This window comes from Pollicipes pollicipes, unplaced genomic scaffold, assembly GCF_011947565.3.
Source record: "Pollicipes pollicipes isolate AB1234 unplaced genomic scaffold, Ppol_2.1 Scaffold_6686;HRSCAF=7923_pilon_pilon_pilon, whole genome shotgun sequence".
Lineage (NCBI taxonomy): Eukaryota > Metazoa > Arthropoda > Thecostraca > Pollicipedomorpha > Pollicipedidae > Pollicipes > Pollicipes pollicipes.
Window position 1 is genome coordinate 44,516,383 of NW_023596921.1, and position 21,286 is coordinate 44,537,668.

Below are 21,286 nucleotides of genomic sequence, written 5' to 3' on the forward strand. Positions count from 1 at the left end.
TAGATCTGAGCAGTGGCACGCTCGGACTCAAGTCCTGACGTATGACTTTTTGAGACTAAGACTTAGGTGAATCAAATCGTTTTTAAAATGAATGGGAAATTTGTGACTCTGGCTGGATCTCCAAAGACTCGGGCTCATATTCAGGCCCAAGTTTTCTAGAACTCTGGGCTCGGCGCAAGGCATTTGGTGTCGGCATTTGCATTCAGTTCTCAACCGTGATTGAAGAGCACATTTTAGCAGCAAAACGTCTGTGTAAAGGATGGTTTCAACGTGGTATAGACAGCTTGAGTGGGCTTTGCTGTCCCTCTTGGGTTGTTTTGGGTTTGGGCTGGTCAGGCTCGTCTCGGACGATTTCTTGTTTGGTCTCTCGCCGGTGTCTTGGTTGTTGTTAGATTGAACTAGTGCGGGCAAAGTTATGGTATGAATTTTATGGTCCAAGACGGTAATATTGGTCGCTTAAACTGCGTAGAGGCTATCAGTATTGTATTTTTAAGCCAATGCTATCAGTTTCTTATTCAAAAGCTATTACGCTGCTGCGTCGCCATGCAGCCAGGCAAGACAGGTTACATTAGGCAAAACAGGTTAGCTCAGGCCGAGTTAGACGCAGGCTTGCACCATATTGCACCATACTGCACCGCTATTTTATTCTTGGTGATCTGTTTTAGCAATGCGAGAGCAACTCTACTTTGTTCTGTGTAGTTGCTTTGCCGTGGCGTATTTAGACACCTGATGGACTCGTCCTCAATGCTTTGTACTCTGACACGGACTTATTCTCCACGGACTCATACACACACCCCTGCTCATGAGACGATTAAAGCATTTAAACACTGGTGTAATACATCATTGGTGGGCTCGAAACGCGAACTCAGACTTGGACTCAGACTGGGCTCCTTAGACTCAGATCCACCTGGGAGGAGAGATGAAGTGTTAAGTTGGTCTGCGCCGTCTTGCGCGAAGACGAGGCGAAAATGTGACATTCCCGCAGTAGATTAATTTGGGTCTTCGACGTTAAACCCTCAACTAGACCATTGGCTTACAGCACTGGCTGTCTTCGAACCTGAAAGCGGCTTACGAAGGAGGGCATAATGGATAATTAGATCACTACACAACTACGCGTAACGGTCGCTGGGGTCGGAAGCTGGTTCTGGTTCGTAACTGTGTCCCAAAAAGGAGTGGTCATAAGTTGCGACCCTTCGGACAGCCTCTGTCACGCAATTCGGAGCGCAGGCGCGGGCCGTGCAGAGAACGCCACCGCACGCGTCAGCGAAGCTTCGGCCGAAGCAGCTCTCATCCTCATGACGGCCGGGACAGTGCGAGACTCTCCCACTTAGCGTCACTGGCCGTGCTGCCGGCGGCCTGGGCCGGTGCCGGTGAGCGGTGTGGTGACGGCGCGACACCCGTCGGCAGGCACGCCCAGCAAGTGTCGGCGCGAGGGTCGCAGTCCCGTGCTGCAAAGTCAGACCAGCTCCAACACCGAGGTCGCCTCCGACGAGGTCGACATCGACATCGAGGAGCCGCCCGGTCTCACCAGGTCAGTCGCGAGCGCAGCAGCGCAGCTGGGCGTGACGTCATACGGGGGCGTTTGTCCGGGCCGTGACGTCACGGGAGGGCCCAAGGCGTGCCGTTACCTGAGAGTGGTACCGGAGTCAGCAGGCGTCCCGGACGTCGCAGTGCGTGGTGTCAATGGATCAGGAACTGTTCATCATCGACTTGGCACTGGTCACGAATGTGCAGAGTTGGTCGTGGTGTAGATGGCGAGTCCATCATGTGTCAGGTTTACACCCTGGGGAGTGTTCTCAGACTATTCGGGCCATTTTTACGGCACCCCGACCGACCTGAAGAATCTTCGTTCCTCATCAACAGCACAAACACCCAAACAAAACCGCGTCATCTCTGTGAAAGCAGCTGCTGGCAGGCTTCAGAATCAACTTATTTTGCTAGCCTGTGTATGGGATCAAGTACGCTCTTAGATGGCATGTATTGTATCGATCCAACTTATTTGAAAACAATTAATTGCAGCGCATGATGTAAATGATTGGTGCTAGTGTATGTCTGACCCCTCCCCTACTTCGCCCGTCTGGAGCTCCATGCGCTTCGACCTGAGCATCACCAGGTCACAAAGTGCCGATCTAGCGGGCTCGGCCGTCCGCGCCCAGCTGGGATGATCCCTCCGTCCCCTCTCACCCCGACGCGCACATATTTACTGTGGTCTGTTTGCCGGGCCGGACGGCTTTGTTGACCTTCGTCGGAGGGCGGGAGGGGGGCGACGGCCACGAGCGGGCCGGGAGGTGCAGCGGCGTCCTCGGTCGGCCCGCCACGCCGCCTCATCTGGCGCCATGTCAGGCCCGGTGGCTCGAGTGGCACTGTCACTGACAGGTGGTGCCGGAGGTCAGAATGCCCCCCCCCCCCCCCGCCGACTGCCTCGCTGGTGAACCCGGGGCGATCGGTACGGTCGCGGTATTTGGGACGCAGAATGCTGCGTTGGCACTGCAAGAGCGGAGGGAGACCCGGTTATTCTTACGCACAGATGGTGTTGAAATTACGATGGTTCTGGTGCTTGTCAATTCAGCACGACTACACCAAAATTAAAACCATGTGATCTCAGCAGACGGGCGCTCGCCACAGCAATGTAAATTAGTTCGTCTTTGGTTTGACGACCTGAGCCGTCTACTCAGCTGACTGGCTGCCAGAATGAGCTGTCTTCCGCTGGGCTAGTCATCTCTCTAGTGCCCGTCTTCGTGTCTTTTTCAGCCGCATCCCGGTTTGGGTCTGTAGGTCAGAGTTAGCCATCTGCTTGTCTGTGTCATCCGTTTACCAACCTAACTTCCTGACTGGGTCAGGTGTCTCACGGGCTGGGTCGGCTGTCCCCTGTCTGGGTCGGCTGTCCCTGGTTTTGGGTCGGCTGTCCCCCGGTCTGGGTTGGCTGTCCCCTGGTCTGGGTCGCTGTCCCTCTGCGCGGTCAGGTATCCCCTGGTCTGGGTCGGCTGTCCCCCGGTCTGGGTCGCCTGTCCCCCGGCCAGGGTCGCCTGTCCCTGGTCTTGAACAGCTGTCCGCCGGTCTGGGTCGGCTGTCCCCCGGTCTGGGTCGCCTGTCCCCCGGTCTGGGTCGGCTGTCCCCCGGTCTGGGTCACCTGTCCCTGGTCTTGAACAGCTGTCCGCCGGTCTAGGTCGGCTGTCCCCCAGTCAGGGCTGCCTGTCCCTGGTCTTAAACGGCTCTCCGCCGGTCTGGGTCGCCCGCCCCTGGTCTGGATCGACTGCGTGTCACCCTGAGTGACCTGTCTGCCTGCGTGAGTCGGCGCAGCCCTGTCGACCTGGCGGCCACCACAGCGCGCTGCTGGTACCATTATCTGACAGTCGAGCGGAAAATTACATGGGCCGTGGTATGACTATTAATGGGCCAACTTTATTGGCCGATAATTAGAACCATAAATGGGCGCGAGTGAAGAATGACTGACAGACGGCAGGTCCGGGCACGTGCCGATGTGTTCCGCAGGGAAATCTCTGAGCGGCAATTGGTTCAGGCACTCCGTGAATATTGAATAAAAAAGCAGCCACCATGAATATTTGACCTGTCTGCACTGTATCTGAATCTGCAAGGTGCTGAGCTATACTGTGCACATGTGCTGCAGCCTTTCCAGTCATTCGATGGTGGTTTCATAGATATGATGTTCTTGTTTTGCGGGCCACACAACGCAAGCCAATTAACTGATCGGGCCGCCGTCGTCCTTATATATTTCATTCCCTCGGGAGGGTGACGTTGCGCGCAGTGGACGCACTGTCTGCATATATCCCAAACATGAAGTACATATTCAGGAACAGAGGAGGCAAAAAAGACACTCCGTGCACCCAAGAATAACCAAATGAGCCTATGCATCAATACGCCCACGTGTCAATGTAAACGTAGGTAAATACGCGCGTACGCATGTATGTGCGTGTGCACCATGCGTGCATGCGTGCGTATCACATATATTACATAATTGCAACATGCACTTTTCAAAAGACTATTTGTGTGTTCATTTGCGCTGCCGCCACAGGTCTCCGATAAGCCTGTATTCTGTGGTGCTAGGGCTTTGATTCTATCCTAGGAGGCCCACACTCTGGCGACCACGGAACGACCATGGTTGCACGACTGTTGTTGGAATTCGAGTAGAACTGAAATTTGCCCCTATGATTAATCATATTCTATCAGGTTTTATCGAACGGCAAGGCGTTAAAATTTTGTCTAACCCAGGATTGCAAGGTGGTCACTTATGTCAGTCATAATTATTACTGCCTTCACTGTGCATTCCACAGCGGTTTATACAACAGCTAATGTTCTTGGTATGGCAGCCAACATGGCCAGGAAGGCGCGTCGCATTTACACCTCTGTCGATTTCCGATTCCATGGAGATGTTCTTATGCGCATTTCCCAAAACCCTGCAGGTGTTATGGCTTAAAGTGCACTTCTGCTCAGAGTGTTAGTAGAATAGATGAGAGATACGTATTTCCATCGCTGCGATACATGCTACACTATTGACGTCGGCATTACCGCTGCCAATGACACTAACAAAAGCAGATGTAAACTGACCTGTGTTTCGAAAGACCATTGTTCCCATTCAGTACATGCCCAGTAGCAAGGCGAGCTCGTGAGTGTCGCACGTATGCCAAAAGTTAGTGTACCACATTCGCATGGGGTTTTGAACTGAAAAAGCCATTTTCAAAACAATTCGGTGCGTTCTCAGGTCTGCCGTTCTTAACATCAAAAAAAATCCTGTAGTTTCTGGACTTCTCGCCCGCAAAGATGTGCAGACTATTTGGTGCAGGCCATTTCAAGGTTACCCTGGCCTCAATGGCGCCATCATAGCGTCATTCAAATCCTGTCATTATACATGCAGCGATCAAGGTCAATAAGAATACACTTATCGAGTCATTCACATCTGGCGTTCGTTCGCACGATTTCCAGACAGAGCGGCAGTCAACTGGCTCTCAATCAATGTTGTGCAAGGTACGTTGTTGCAATCAAAGAATGACGTATAGACAAACATATTTACTAAAAAGAGAAACTGTGTTTTCTAGAGCAGTCTCGTCCACTTAAAGCTATACCACTAGTTATAAACGACCTTATTTGATGATATCTGATGCTTGTTCCAATCTCTTTCAATATGTATCTTCAAATGTGGAGCATGCCCTTTAAGGCTCCCGCGCTTTCAGGCAACTTTGAGGCTCTGTTTGCTATGGACTACCGTGAGCGCAGCGAGGTGCTCTCGCACACTGTGGCTGCGCCCAGCCTTCTCCTCGATAGCTTTCGACGCTGCCTTGGTGGCGAGCAGCGCCACCATGTCTATCCCTTGCATGGCAATGGGTAGCTTCTGTAGAGGTGTACCAGAGCTGTACCAGCCAACCTCTCCATTTCGTTTCAGAGTTTTATCGTCATTTGTGGTTTATTTACCACCTCACAAATCCAGTCTGTGAGTTCCACGTGGCTGGTATCCTGTGTGTTCATTGTTAGAAGGGAGGAAGGACGAACCTCGCACTGTTGTCACTATGACGGCCTGGTGCTACTGATGTTCGTGATATTCCGCGATGTAATGGGCAGCATTGCTTCGCTTTTGGAAGTCTTTGTATGCCAGCATCGCCAAAAGTGCGACGACGTCAACACCTGTTTCGCTGCATCACCTGCACCACCATCATCGGCAACTCGGGGCGCAAACGCTTCAGCAGTTGAATGCTTCCTCGATATTGACTGAGTCAGACAGACATTTCGATTGTTGTTTGGTGCAGAACCATAGAGGTGCTTAGTGCTTGACAAGGAGTTTAACTGGCTTTATCAGGTCATCTGGCCCTGGTCAGAGGATGCACAGAGGCGCGATGACCCGCACCAGCGTCAGCCATTTGGCACGGTACAGCTGGCTGATCTTCGTGCCACTGATTTGCGGAGACTGTGCCTGTCTGTGGAGATATTTCTGGTCCTTGCTCAGGCCGGTGTAGACCCCAGAGGGAAATCCGGCTAACGTTCCCTAAAACTGTATGAAAGTTGACAGCCGGCAGAAGCTCGACCGATTCGGACACAGACTTCTCGGTTATGCGCGAGAGCCACTTAGGGTCCGTAGCTACGCCGTCCGACTGCACGAATAACTCTCGGAGATTGAGGTCGTTGGCATGCAACTGACTCGGACCAGTGGACCAGTCGCCTCTGTCACAGCTCGAAGAGATGAGATATGGTCTTCGTTACCTCTGTTCACTCTTGCTCCATCGCATCCGAGCACGGAAATATCCGCGCAAAACACACAAGCAGCTGGGTGCAACTCTAGATCCAGATGTAAGTACGGGTTTGTCTTTTCCTGACCGGGGCGTAAAACGAGCAGCGCATGCGCACTTAGTCCCAGAAAGAACGACGATACGCTTCCCACTTGTCTTGGCCCAAGTGCTTTCGTTTTATTGCATCTAGATGAGCGCTTGCGGTCCGTTCCGAACGTCGTCCCGAGCAATCCATGCTCGACATCATCTTCCATCATCTTGGAACTGGAATGACTCATGAGCTTAGTGTAAATTCTAAGAGTAATTATCGCTGCTGCGCGTACCCCGTGGGATAAGCCACACCTATCCACTGGCAGAAGCACGCGAAGCACGTATACGAAGGCCAGATATTCCACGTTAACATCGGACGACGGGGCTTCACTCGTCATCAGCACATCCGCTGAGGTGATGGATGACTCGAAGGAAGACTCCTGAGATCCATACGTATCAGGCCACTCTGAAGACGATTCGGACGTATCAGAAGCTGCAGGCGTCGCTGAATGCGGCACATTTTAGGCAGTTGCGCACAAGCGCCTCACCTCACCTTTCGTACGTCTGTCACTCCCCCCGCCCCCCTCCGTTTGTCGCGATGTACTTGGCCCAGGAACCCCGTGCGATGCCGGCGCCGACCTGACAGAAATTCCACGTCAGTGATTGGAACTCGGCTCCCTTGGGGACAGCGGCGATGCGAGATGTGTAACATGTGCGTCGGACAATGTTAAAAAGCTTTTCAAACCATGCTGTCAGTGTCATGTGATCAAAATCAACTATGATATGCTCGCAGACCTTCAATTGGCAGCTGCAGATCTTTTGCTTCCTATTTTGTTTGCACTGTTCTTGATTTCGGAGTTGTTACGTGCGTTTCTTGATGTGTTTCCTGGGAATTTACCAACCAATACAATTGAGCATGCCGCTCGGACACGGTTGAAATGTGCACCAGCGACCACGAATGAAAAGTTGCAGTTGAAACTGGCTCCACGGCTGGCATAGCTGGCGAAATTTTCAGTTCGTTCCTCCCATTTCGCCGAACATTTTTCAGTGGTGTTCAGAGGGTGATTTCTCTTCGGCTACACTTTGCTCATTCTCGCTGGCTGGATTCACTGGCTGCAGACGGAACTCATCTGGAGGGATTATCCCACCCCAGGTGTCGATGGCGAAGCCATAATGTTTCTGAAATCCCTTGTCCCAGGACCACTGACGTAGGCATACGGCCAGTCAGCGCTCTCCAGCTCACTCAGACACGAGTGTGATTGCCTCGCTCGCTTGGCGTGTTTGTAGAGCCACGCTCGAACAAAAGCTGCGGGCGGCCATGCCCCACCAGGGCGCCGGGGCCTGGTGACGCTGCGGCCTCAGGACGATTACGCCCCACCAGGGCGCCGCGGCCCGGTGACGCTGCGGCCTTAGGACGTCATAGGCTCAGACCCAATGACACTGTCTCGCCGAAAACGAAGACGAATGCCTGTAGTAGCCCTGTACGACGTGAAACTGAGTGCTAGCCTGATTTACGAGAACTGAGGGAGGATGTCGAGGCTAGTCAGATTAAGTCTGCGAGTCCAGTGGAGTAGTGAGCAGACAGTGAAATGATGTGACGAAAGAGACAGTGTAGTGATGTGATAGCAGGGGCATTGTAATGACACGGCGAAAGAGACAATGTAATGGTGCGACGTCCTCGATAAGCTCACCTCAGACTTCTGTTCCGAGATTACGTGACGCATTGTCCCCAATGGCTAAATATACAACGAGAATATTGAGCTGATTTAATGGCTACCTCATGATAATGAAATGCATGCCTTTATATACTATACAACTACGCAAAAGACGGCATGTGTTTTTGCCAGTGACGCGTCTCTTTTTGAGCCTCAACGTTCGGAACAACGGAAACTCTATGGACACAAAAACGTGCCTGGGTCACAGTTTGGATGTAGTCTTGGATAAGTATGACACCTTTGTATGTTGCGTTGCTTATTTACAATATACCTATAAATGTCCATTTGCATCGGTCATTTTGGGGAACACCAGGTTCCGTGATAGATGACATTGTTGGGTGGTCGATGGAAGCAGTCGGAACTGCGACATAACACCAGAGCCCGACGATACTGACATTGATGTTTGCGAACATTCCTTTTGATTGAGTACATTCCTGCATATATCAGGGGCCTCATCCTCACTGGAAACTATAGCTGACCCCGTAGGTGCCGTTGTTTGACACATAGCTGGCCCTTCAAACGGCAGGCGCCTTGCGTTTTCATAGTGTCTTGCTAGTATTTCGAGAATAATCGTATTTTTGGAATCATCCGCGCTGGGATTTTTGTATCAGAAACTAAAACATTTCGTCGACACACCTTAATGGCATGTAAATTGAGCGGCAGACACTGGCCCGCTTATCGAAATGCAGGGTGCGGACCGCTAACCTGAAGTGTCTGCCCTGTTCCTCCTTAACCCTGCAACGTTATAAATTGCCAACATGTGTACATAATCTACTGAGCTTGACACAATACTTCAGCCGGATCTTGCAAGCACCGAGTCAGCCCATGCCTATGGTCGGAGAAGTCAGACCAGCGTCGTCGAGCCTGACTCCAGCGTCCGTTGCAGCCTCACAGACGCGCACAAGAACGCAATCAGGGCCATCAGGAAGATCAAGTACTTCGTGGCGCGCCGCAAGTTTCAGCAGGCGCGAAAGCCGTACGATGTGCGGGACGTCATCGAGCAATACAGTCAGGGCCACCTCAACATGATGGTGCGGATCAAGGTACGGCCTGCGATGTGGCGTGCCTCGCATCGGATGGGTGGGAATGGATCAGGACTAACCAGCAGGTGTAGTAAGAAGGGAGTGTTCTCCATCGATCATCGTTGTGCCTGCTGTGGTATGCGAGGTGTGGTTCATGGAAGCAAGGAAGATCTTCGGTTTCTTGTTTGCAATCGGCACCGTTAGTTCGTATCCTGAAAAATACGGCGCTTCAGTATGCCAGGATGTATTGGTTAAATGAAGATATCAAGCAATCGTTTGTTTGCATTATGTATTTACTTGTCATTTCTAGCTATGCTCATGGTCGCGTTCATCGAGCTATAAATCAGCAGCACCAACTAATATTGAAGGTCAACTTTTTCAGCATAAGAACTCAAAATGCACAAGGTGCATACAACAGTTTTCTAAATGTTCATTGTTGCGAAATTAGCTGCGAATGGCCGGCCCGGCTCTGATCCAGCCGGATAGCCAATTTTGTGAGCGGGCCTGCTTTTGTAAAGCTGAACTCCTCACTTGCGCGCTCTTATATGCGCTGCGTGCACTCATGGGCTAAAAACAGCCCCATCAGACCGGCACATCCTATTTTGGCATGCCGTAGCAGCGAAAAGGTCAGGCAAAGCCGTCTCGTTTCCGGCTTTTATGCCGATGCATCGCAATTCAAAGGTGCTTATGTCTCAAGATTTTCTAAGGTCTGGCAGTGCAGTAGAAAGGAGCTTATTTAGCTGTTGCGGTTCGGCATTACACAAAGCTCTTCCAGAATCCGGCTTTAGCTGCAGTCCGATAACGGGCTTACTGTCAACTGACTGATTCTATATTCTGTAAGATGGGCTGATTGCTTAAGTCTAATTAATATGTGCTAGAATGTACGAATAAACCAGCAAGAAGCTAACACGATCGTTTCAGGCGTCAGATGTGTCTAATTTAGGTGGTGATGTTTGATCCAGAATATGGAAATCTTAGCTTCACTTAATTGCATGTAAAATCTCTAAACGTGGCGACCGGTTAGCAAAGAAAATCTGCACGTTCCAAATCGAAGGTGCGAATCACTGAGCACGCGTTTTAGAGGAGGCCATCGCCGTTGCGTGTCCACTAGCCGGATCGGCTAGCTGTCCTGTACAGCTGCCCGATCGGTTGGCAACCGGCCGGCTAGCCGCAAGCCAGCATTAATTTTTTACGTTGTCGTCACGTCGCGTCGACAAGCAGGTCCATACTTTATGACATGTTGTAAGACATTGCTGTATTGTGCAATTGTTTGTGAAAGCGGCTTGTGCTGACATCGCGTGCTGCTTTTGTTTCGACTTTCCGGTGGACTGCCATCCCAAAACACTGCGGCGTGGGTCCACTGTACTGGGGCCGGGTTGCATTGGAGACCATTGGAGACTTTAGCAATAGCGTGTTAGCATTTTAGCATTGACGTGGTCCGAATGGATGTCGCAAACTGCAAAATGTGGTAACCAAGAAAAACAATGTCCCGTCAAAACCCTCTTGTTCAGTCAAGGCAGTAAAGATGACACAGAAGGAACATGTGTGTAATTCTCCATTTCAAAGACTTACGAGAACCCATTTAAAATTCCTAAACGTCTGTTCCATATAATATGCGTGACAATCCACGTCAAATCAAGTTTCGGGTGAATATTTGGTGCACCAGCTGCGATAATATTTCAGTGTGGACACCCCACTTGGTGCATTCACGGGGAACCTCCAATTTTCCCACTTCCTCTGGCTCTGTGCACCGTCTTCATCGCCGTCTCTGGCTCTGTGCGCCATCTCGACCGCCGTCTCTGGCTCTGTGCGCCATCTCGACCGCCGTCTCTGGCTCTGTGCGCCATCTCGACCGCCGTCTCTAGCTCTGTGCGCCGTCTCCAGCGCCGTATTTGGCCCTGCGCATTGTCTCCACCACCGTTTCTGGCTCTGTGCACCGTCTCCAACACCGTCTCTGGCTCTGTGCACCGTCTCCACCACCGTCTCCGACTCTGTGCACCGTCTCGATCTCCGTCTCTGGCTCTGTGCGCCATCCCTGCCGTCTCCGCTAGCTTCGTGCGTCGCCTCTGCCGCATCGGCTGGCTCTGCGCACCGTCTCGATCGCCACTCGTAGTTCTGGGTACTGTTTTCACCGCCTTCCCTGGCTCTATGCGCCGCCTCCGTCACCTCCGCTGGCTCTGCGCACCGTCTCGATCGCCACTCGTGGTTCTGTATACTATTTCCACCGCCTTCCCTGGCTCTATGCGCCGCCTCCGTCACCTCCGCTCGCTCTGCGCACCGTCTCAACCGCCACTCGTGGTTCTGTGTACTGTTTTCACCGCCTTCCCTGGCTCTATGCGCCGCCTCCGTCACCTCCGCTGGCTCTGCGCACCGTCTCGATCGCCACTCGTGGTTCTGTGTACTGTTTTCACCGCCTTCCCTGACTCTGTGCGTCGCCTCTGCCGCATCGGCTGGCTCTGCGCACCGTCTCGATCGCCACTCGTAGTTCTGTGTACTGTTTCCACCGCCTTCCCTGGCTCTAGGCGCCGCCTCTGTCACCTCCACTGGCTCTGCGTCCTGTCTCCGCTGGCCGCCGTCTCCAGCTCTGTGCACCATGTACGCCGCCTCCGTCACCTCCGCTGGCTCTGCGTCCTGTCTCCGTCGGCCGCCGTCTCCAGCGCTGTGCACCATGTACGCCGCCTCTGTCACCTCCGCTGGCTCTGCGTCCTGTCTCCGTCGGCCGCCGTCTCCAGCTCTGTGCACCATGTACGCCGCCTCCCCGGCGCACCGGCCAGCTTGTGCACAGCTCCGCTCCACTTCCAGGAGCTGCAGCGGCGGCTGGACCAGACCCTGGGCAAGCCCGGCAGCTACATCTCCAGCCTGGACCGCAACGGCGGCCTCAAACCCATGACCATCGGCGCCCGGATATACCGAGTCGAACAGCAGGTGAGCAGGCCTGCTCCTGCCCCGCTCGCCGCTGAGGTCGGGTCACGCGCCCCGCGGCGCCACACCGGCACAGTGCCGTTGTGGTATTGACCAAGTAATGGCAGTCCCTGCGGGGTGCGGTGTTTTGATGTAGGTCAACCCCGCGTGTGTGGCCCGCTGTTTCCCTACAGGACGATGTCACTGTAGATTGTTATGGCCCGAAGGTCTGCCGTTTACTGAAAATGACTCACTTTGGTCACGGGCATCTGCGAAATTCTTGTCATGCGAAACTGGCAAGTAAATGTGGCATCAGCACCTCTGTGTAAATGGCGTGCCATTTTTACTGGATGTGCACAACCACGCGTCGCAACAGTAGGCCTTCGGAGAACGGCAGAAAGCTTAGCTCCCTCAAAAAACAAATCAAAGCACGGATACTGGCCATGTCGCCTTCCGGACCTCACTGTACAGCCTTCTGGCCGGGCCGTTATGCGTTGCAAAGCAGCGGTGGCTGGGTTCTGGCTGTCACTTCGGTGCAAAATCGTGGACTCTCTCACTGACTTGCGCAGTCATTTTGCCTCCGACCTGAGTAACCCAACGCAAATGGCATCTCCGATCCCAACCGCGATATTAACGTGGCTGGCGCTCAACACTCGTTCGGGTTTCATCGGTGGTTTATTTACACTAGCGTTTTAAAATGCAGTGGTACAATGACACGACAAGTGCAACATTACAAACCGGACAGCCCGCACAATATCCGGTCAAAGCCCCGATTTTGACGCATTTGATGCCCACAACTTTATAGTCTATGCCCTCACTGATATGGCCACTGCATATCTACGGCAAACATTGACGCAAACACTGGGGAAAGGACAGTGATTTGAGGACCACACTGATATAGAATGGACACAGCTCTTCAGGTCCATGCGATATTGCAGCAGCCCGAAGGAAACCTTGTCGCTCCGTAACAACTGGCGTTGCGTAGCAAGGTTGTGCATCGGACGCAGCCGTGAAGCTTTCCTTTACTGACCCAGCGGTCGTTTTCATGAGCTTGTGCTGCTTTCCGGCGACCAGTATGTGACGCGTTGCGCAAAAGTTTGCTTGCTTCTTTACGCGGTGTCTTGCATATATTCGTGCGGCACGGGCGCGAGCTCCAATGTTTTTGAATGCTGAAATGGGTCCACAATGTCATAGATGAGTGACTAGAAGTGTTGCGTATAGAAATAACGTAACTGGAACCTGTTGTTCTTTGGCCAATGCTCACAGCGAATCTACCTCTGCTGAATGGGATGACACAAGATCATAAGGGTAAGCTTATACTTGCTCTCCTCGCTGCAGTTGCTGATGATGGACAAGAAGCTGGATCACCTGGTCACGACGCTGACGGTGATCGCTCAAAGGCAGAACGTGCCGCCACGTGCCATCGAGGAGAGCGTCTGATGTCCACGTGGCCCACGCATCGCCACATGGCCTGCTCGTGGGCAGACGCCGGCGCTTGACGCCGCTTCGACCATACTTTCCTTTCCTTTACTGACCGTGCGTTGCTGAAGGACTTCTGGTTCCTCGAGCCACACATGAGATGCAGTCTACTGGGCGGCCTGAGCTATCGCTTGATAGTCTTGACGTCACTTGATAATAATATTGTCTGTGTAGGTCCCGAAGTGGTCATTTGTGGATTTCCAAGGATCACATGCAACTCATTTGCATCAATGCATATTCCTAGGTCAACAATAGGTCAACAAAAAATCGGGACCTTTTAGAGGCGACTGACGAGATGCCGTCTATAGGAGGTCCAGGTAGTATAGCAACGGTGGGTGGCACCATGATCTCACTTTTCGTGTCACTGAGACATCACATTGTCTTTGGGAACTGGGGATCTTTGGGGCCGTGACCTACCGAATGCTAGTTCGGCAGTTACCACGCGTAGCAGCTGTCCTAGGCATCTCACAACGCTGTCTTATGCACAACGTTTTGAACCCGTACATGGGACAACGGTATGGATCAGACATTCATTTGATGCTTCTGGGAATGATTGATGACGTGTGAGGAAGCACGATGTAAAACGCCGTAATATCACGCAGTTCAAAGTAATTTCTTAGATTTGTCAAGTTGCAGACACACCGCGCCATAACGGGAGAGCGCAGCGGTGAGGTTATGGCGTATCACAGATTCAGACTCGTTGTCATGATCAAAACGGGGTTAAAATAGAGATCTCACAGCAATTGAGGCCGTAGTTGTGAAGTGAAACGGGTAAAGATGGCGTGCAAGGAGATGTCACGAGGACTTCAGCGCGTCAATCACAATGACGCTGCTGCCTTGAATACCAACCGCGCTCACTCATCGGAAATTGACAGAGATGTGGGTCATGCCCACGCCCCATCGACCCATCCCCAGACCACTCGGCTCATCAGCGTTCACAATGGACCCCTGTAGTTGGTAACTAGCGTCCAAGAAACCCAGCAGACTGCTGGCAGCGCAGCCCGTGCCAGTGTGTGTGAGGGGGGGGGGGGGGATTCGGGGGCGCGGCTGGAGTGCTGGGATGTTGTGTGTGCGCCTCGGCCCCATCTCGGCGGCGCGCGCTAGGTATGGGGGACGGGGCGTGAGGCGCCCCCGCGGACGACGCTGCTGGCTGATCGCACCGTCGGCCGGCGCTGTCCTAAGCTGAAGTACAAAGCTGGCTGGGCGGGGGCCGGGGTGACGCAGCGTTGACGCGTGATGGACAGGTGCTTGGGTTGTGCGTCTCCGGTAGAGGGCGGCACGCGGACGGCCGACAGGACAGAGGGCGCGGCGAGCGCGGCCCCGCCACCTATCGGCTCTCACTGTATCAATATATTACACCTTGATATTATACCTAGTCTTACGATTGCTGATTGTGATACCTTGTTTATGTGTATTTTGCACCCAGGCCTTACTGCGTGTTTCCGCCGGTTCCCGTGTGCGTGATGGCGATCGGGTAAACACCGGCGCTGCAGCCTTCGAAGCGTTGGGCGACTTCTGCGCTCGGTGGACGCGCCGTGTGGTGGTGGTTGTGTTCAATGCTCGCTGTGCGTACTATTTCACTTTGGTTATCGTGCAAAACGTGTTTATCACTACAAAGATGTTATCTGCAGTCAGTTTTGAGGTTTTTAAGACGGTCTCGCGTCACAGAGCAGAGCATTCGAAGATTGACGATTGGTGTACGGAAATGGAGAATTATCGGACGTCGAAACCGAATTGAAAAAGAGTCCTAACGTAACCTTATTTACCGACGGAAAAAATTTTTGACGCGTTCATCGAAGCACACCATTTCCCCATTCCATGCATGCGTTTTCCCTGCAGTCTGTGCCGTGTTTTGGAACAGGCATATGCCACACACGCCTTACCGTCGTACCATATGATGCATAAAGGTTCAGGATTTTATTGATTGTCTCTGCAACCATTGCCCGTAATGGGTGATGCCAGTCAGGTTTATTTCCATGAGTGTTTGCGCAAGCTATCTCAATAGTTCAGCGAGGCACAGAGGCGTTGTAAGTTGGAGTGTCGAAGCGAAGGTCGGATACCTCACCTGCCCGCCCTCGGAGACCGTTGCTGTGTGAGTTCCGAGGGTTGTGAGCGCCGTTTTGTATGGTCCCACCTCAACCCGAGCCAGCCTTGGGAATGCAGGGAAGTGAGTTCGAGATCTAGCAATATGGTTAGCGGTAGTGTCCTTCACTAGAGCCTTCGCTGTATTTTTGCACCCTTGTTGTCTGTTGAAAGGTGCCCGACCGAGAAGTTCGCGGGCCTCTTCATACCATGTGATGGCGAGCGCGAGGTAGCGCACTGACCGACCGCCTCGGCGGCACTCTCACCCGGGTGATTGGCGTAGTTGTGTCCTGAAGTATTCGTGTTGCATTACCTCTCCAGATCAGCGAGAAGTGGTCGTTCACATACTGCTAGTCATCAGCATCGCTTTGAAAGCATGGCATCCTTCTAAATACATTTTTCCTTCCAAAACTGTGTTTGGCGTTTAGCATCACCAGATGTGTTTGGTGCGGGAAGCATGAATACAGATGACTGCGATTTAAGCATCAAAACCTTCGATGAATCAAGCTTACAGAAAGTCAGAGCCCGTCCAATGATTGGTCAAAGCGGCATTCATTTCCTGCAAATGCTTCGCATTTTCCCGCAAGGTAAGATTGCTCACATTGGCTGCTTTTGGCTTAGATGAATTTGGCCCTCCCAAAATTTCAACTGTTCGCAATTACGCATGGAGGAGGGCAAGGGTGTTGATAGAGCGGCCAAAGCGTAGCGAATTGGACGGCATAATACTACGCCCAGAAAGCATTACAAACCATGCGAATATTCAGAAAAACTTCAAGACATACACTGTTGGCTTCCTCCCGTGGCAACCAGCATGCAATTTTTTGTACGCCCCCCCCCCCCTGATCACGTGGAAGGGGGCCATAGAGTAACAGACTTGTCACCAAGGAAGAAAAATTAGAAAATGGCCAAAAGCGCATACTGTAATTTGTCGGCGGTCCCATACATTTGACACCCGCCCTGTGTCAGGGGTGTGGCCAGTGGGGCCAAGGGGCTGCCCCACCCCCTCCTAAGCCAAGAGGATCATTACCCTGCCTGCCCTGGGTTCTATCTCGTTCGACTCTGTTGCCTGTTGTCTTTTTAATGAAACACTAGTTCTAATCATAGGTGGCGCTTGACACGGTCTGAGTGTTGAGTAGGTGGTGTTGATGCGTGATCGCTGGCGCCACCTGTGAGACGAAGCGAGACCACAGCGTGGCAGAGAGCAGAGAGAACAGCGAGGGGCGGAGGAAGCTTGGAGGTAATGAACGTACTGGTCATGAGCAGAATACAAGGAGAAAGGCGAGCGAGGTGTGTGACAAGCAACTAGTTAGTTGTGCGGCAATAATGCCTGGCCCGCTTACCGATTATTGACACTAGGGTGGCGGTGTGGTAGCTTCGATAGGTGGCGGTGTGGTAGCTTCGATAGACGTTGCCGTTTGCATGCTTGTGGTGTGGAGAATCATTTTTAGGTGCCTTGGCGACAGCCAGACGTCGTACATTGCTTTTAAAAGTCGGTGAAAACTACTTATTCCAAAAATTCCATTGGCCTTCCCAGGACAATTTAGAACCGCATAAGTATTGTCACGGTTATGTCTTCAGCAGCAACACTAGCGACTCGAAAGCTGCGATATGAAACTACCCCAACTTTAACTCACCTTCCATTGGCCCCGTGCTAAGCCCAAAATATGAGCAATTACTAGTGCAAAGGGTAAAACCCCAACCAAAATAAGGAGCATTGATATGGTATGGCACACTTTTGATGCCCTTAACTCAAAAGGGATGATTCGATGCGTCAAATTTCTTTGATCGATGATGGGCAAGACATGTGGTCGGACAGCAGCTGCCTCAGGTGGTCAGTGGTGCATATTTGTATATTATTGTTTAGGCTGCGACGGGCTTGAAGCGCCGAGGACCTGTATAAATTACACGAGCATATGTACACAAGTACCAATGTGTGTGGTACGCATTCATTTCAGATTTTTCCTTGCGGCATGTTTTTATGGGAATACACAAATCGTGGCATTGTTCCGGTGTTACCGGGGCAAAGATGGTAGCTGCAGATCTCACCTCTTCAAGAACACGCCTGCTCTGTCAGGCCCGCTAGGCCACATGCTAAACGGGGTGCTCCACATTTGTATGGGGCTTTTAACTGAAACAGCCATCCTGAAGATCATTCGGTGCAGTTCATAGCCCTGCCCTTCCAAGGCCTAAGCCGCTCTACCTCCTGAGTTACACGCTTGTGAAGATGTGCAGACTATTTCAGGGAGACTATTTTAAGATCACCGTGGTGTCCATGACGTCACAACAACGGCGCCATAACAATGCCATTCCAATCCTGTCACTCCATTAGCCGTGCAGCGATGATCAAAGCCAAAAATACAGTTGTCGAGTGGTTCATAGCTGGTGTTTGTGAGCGCGAATTCCAGACATAAGGGCTGTCAATCCGCTCAATTAATGTTATGTAACGTACGATGACACAATCAAACAATGTTTTATTGAGGGGTATGTTTACTAAAGAGGTAAACTGTATTGTCTAGAGCAGTCTTTCATTTGAAAGCATACCAATAATTATAAGTAAGCGTTTTCATTAAATATAATACTGACTTTAATATCTTCAAATGCGGAATATTCCCTTTAAAGGTCAAGACCCATGCTCACCCCCTCCGACGAACCAGAGATATTCTTCAATACATTCAGAATATTGCTGTTTGAACATCGGCTGGGAAGAGTTTGTGAAAATTACAGTAACGGTACCGTTGGATTAGGGACGCTGAAACTTTGTCAACCATTGCACTGTCTGTCATCTACATTGCAATCGCACACACATTTAGGAATTCTATACCCATTTAAGATAAGATAGGCCAAGCACTCAGCACGGTACGAAGCATAAGATAAGCCCCGGGGCGCGCGTCGCAACCCGGCAATGTCACCGCACCATGGGGCGGATAATCCGCCACAACAAGAGGCCGACAGTCCAGCAAAAACAACATCGGTAGCAATGATGGTGCCCGCTGGTCACCAGCCCACGGCGCGGGCATGCAGAGCCTGTCATTACGGCGCTGAACAGGGCGGTCTCCTAGCAACAGCAAGTTGTATACACGCACGGCGACTATCTGATCGCCCATCGATTGCCGGTGTTGTCGCCACGCTGACGTCGCTAGACCGAACGGAGGCGGGACTACATTGTAACACCCCAGCAGTTGTGTGCGCCCCTCACCTCGCTGCGATAGGGAGGGGGAGGGGCGTGCGGCGCAGCGGAAGGAACGCGGCCGGCGAGACGTTGACCCATTCAGACTCCGGTATAGATAGTTTGTGTAACGACAGTGTGTTATGCCACCATTTTGTCACATCTAAGTCATCAGGTCCTGCGCAAGGATCTTCTGGGCCTCTACGATGCGTGCCGATGCTAGTTGGCTTACATTCTGTCGTTTTTTCCTTTGTACAGGAGTTATGCAGAGGGAGGAAGAGAGAGAGAGAGAGAGAGAGAGAGAGAGAGAGAGAGAGAGAGAGAGAGAGAGAGAGAGAGAGAGAGAGAGGAGAGAGAGAGAGAGAGAGAGAGAGGAGAGAGAGAGAGAGAGAGAGAGAGAGAGAGAGAGAGAGAGAGAGAGAGAGAGAGAGAGAGAGAGAGAGAGAGAGAGAGAGAGAGAGAGAGAGAGAGAGAGAGAGAGAGAGAAAGAGAGAGAAAGAGGGAGAGTGAGAGGATCGAGTATAACCCGACATTAATTGACGAGCGTGAATTGCTTCGCAAGCCCCGAACTTCGCAACTGCCTGACCTTTATGTATTTGGCGAGCTGCGGTTCCAATCTATGCGTGGCCCCCTCGTACTGGCGAGGTTTCGGATCTATTGGGCAGATTATGGCGGGTAAGGTCAAGGTCTAGTCAATGGTTTGAGTTGGAAGGACCTTCCTCATGTGGACGGAAACATCGTAAAACGTTGCTTGTGCACTGATTGATTGCAAACCATGCGACACATTTAACATTTTGCTTCATCGACATCTGTGATTTGCACGTACTTAACGCTCCTACGCATTTCGATTTGGCAACGATGATAAGCCCAAAACTGAAAAACAGTACAAGCTATTTTTGAATTAGTAGGAACGAAGCACCCTGATAATGGGACAAATACGAAATTCAGGCATTCCCCAATGCATTACAAACACAAAATAGCGTTTGTCATCCCGTGGTACATTGAAATTTGTAACCGCGCCTGACAGAATCTTGGAGCGCCGGCAGATACAGGCGTCAATAATCCGGCGGAAAACACATGTCAGATCATAGGCGTAGGAGACTGAAGGGAGGATCAGATGCAGTGTTGCCCTACACTTTGTCCGAAGGTTTAATGTTATTAACATTAAGATGACCAATGGAAAGCCTCAACCAGACAAAAGATCTTCGGGCTGCAAATATAATTACACGAAGTCCCAGCGGTTGTTACAACAAATACATACTTCGATATTTGGTCCCGCCCACAGGCCTGATGTATCCGCCTCTGCATGTGTGCCCTCTGCTGGAGTGCCGTGGCCCTCTCATCACAAAAAAGCTTCAAAATGGCTGGGCTCTCAACCTGAGCCGCCCTGTCCAAAATGGTATTGTCGTTTTCTCGCCAGTCATTAGTCTTATCCACCAACAGCCTTTGTAAATGAAGCTTCCAAGCAGCAACGTAACAGACTAACATCTGTCAATGAAAACCCACGACTTCGCGACCGACGGAAACGTCGACTCATTAAAACATAAACTATTGTAATGCCCTAAAATATCCTCTACACCATCCTAGCTAACCCGATATCTTCCATGCATACGGTAAATGGCTATTTCAAAATTGATTGAAGATAAGACCTATGTGATTCACACGTGGCTCAATAATTTACCTAGCGTGAAGTAGCGTGCTAACGCCCGCTTACTAAACCGACCATTGTCCCAAGATTGGAATCGCTGCTGGAGATGTAGGCTATACCATGAGGTACCGATTAAACGACGCTGTAATGCTAAATAATTGATATATTGAGGAGCGTTAACTCAATATAAGAACTCCGAATGCCGGAAAACCATGAGCTGAACACCTTTTTTTCTTATAGCAAGATGGGGTATCCAACTATTGCCAGGATACTTAACATTGATAAGCAAAGCCACATAATTCCAGAGTTCCCGCTGAGCTGGGTTGGCACTGAGATGGCAAAACGAAACCAGGAGAGCGCCGAACCGACTCAGCCGCCTGAAAAATAGGGCTAAGCGTGACGAGTAACCAAAACTAAATCTTTGCGTGGCCTCCCACGCGTCAGATGTCGCGGGCTCGACAGTCGTTGCTCTGTTCTAGCATGCTGGCATCGCGTGTCACCCGCCTCCACACGCTGTCGTCGCAGATAGCGAACGTCACTCGGATTGGGGCCCGTCGGCTCGGCGCGGCGGACGCCGACGGAATCGATGGGTCACCACGTTACTTGGCCACCGGCGATCGATGGGCGACGGCGCGCGACGGCCAGCCGTCAGTACCGGCCGGAGCCCCGCCGGTCACCGCGCGACCCCGCCGGCGACCGGCGGCCCCGCCGACCACCGCGTGACCCCTGACCCGACGTGACCGCGCCGCTCACCGCGCGACCCTGCCGGCCACCGCGTGACCCTGCTCGGTAATAGCGTCACCCCGTCTGGCACAGTGTTACCCCCTCTGGCACGAGTGGTGTGAGCTGCGGAGCCGGCGCCAGCGCGAGCTCTTGTGCCGGTGCAGGGCGGCCGGCCGTGACCGGCCAGACCACGCGAGCCACCCCCAGCCGTCCTGGCAGAGTCCGACCTCCCAGTCAGTGCCGGTGACCGCGGGCACGCGAAGCGGAGCCGATGACAGCCAGAG

The 21,286-nt window shown here is 52.1% G+C and overlaps 1 protein-coding gene across 1 annotated transcript in view; it reads left to right on the forward strand.

The window, feature by feature from the left end:
• Window positions 1–14,387, forward strand: part of LOC119108553 (potassium voltage-gated channel subfamily KQT member 1) — a 71,667-nt gene extending 57,280 nt beyond the window's left edge. The window contains exons 9-12 of the mRNA XM_037232142.1: window positions 1,408–1,531; window positions 8,868–9,024; window positions 11,806–11,928; window positions 13,243–14,387. Of these exons, the coding sequence (XP_037088037.1) occupies window positions 1,408–1,531; window positions 8,868–9,024; window positions 11,806–11,928; window positions 13,243–13,344 (506 nt within the window). The 3' untranslated portion in view covers window positions 13,345–14,387. The remainder of the gene's footprint in view (window positions 1–1,407; window positions 1,532–8,867; window positions 9,025–11,805; window positions 11,929–13,242) is intronic.
• Window positions 14,388–21,286: the final 6,899 nt, after the last annotated feature.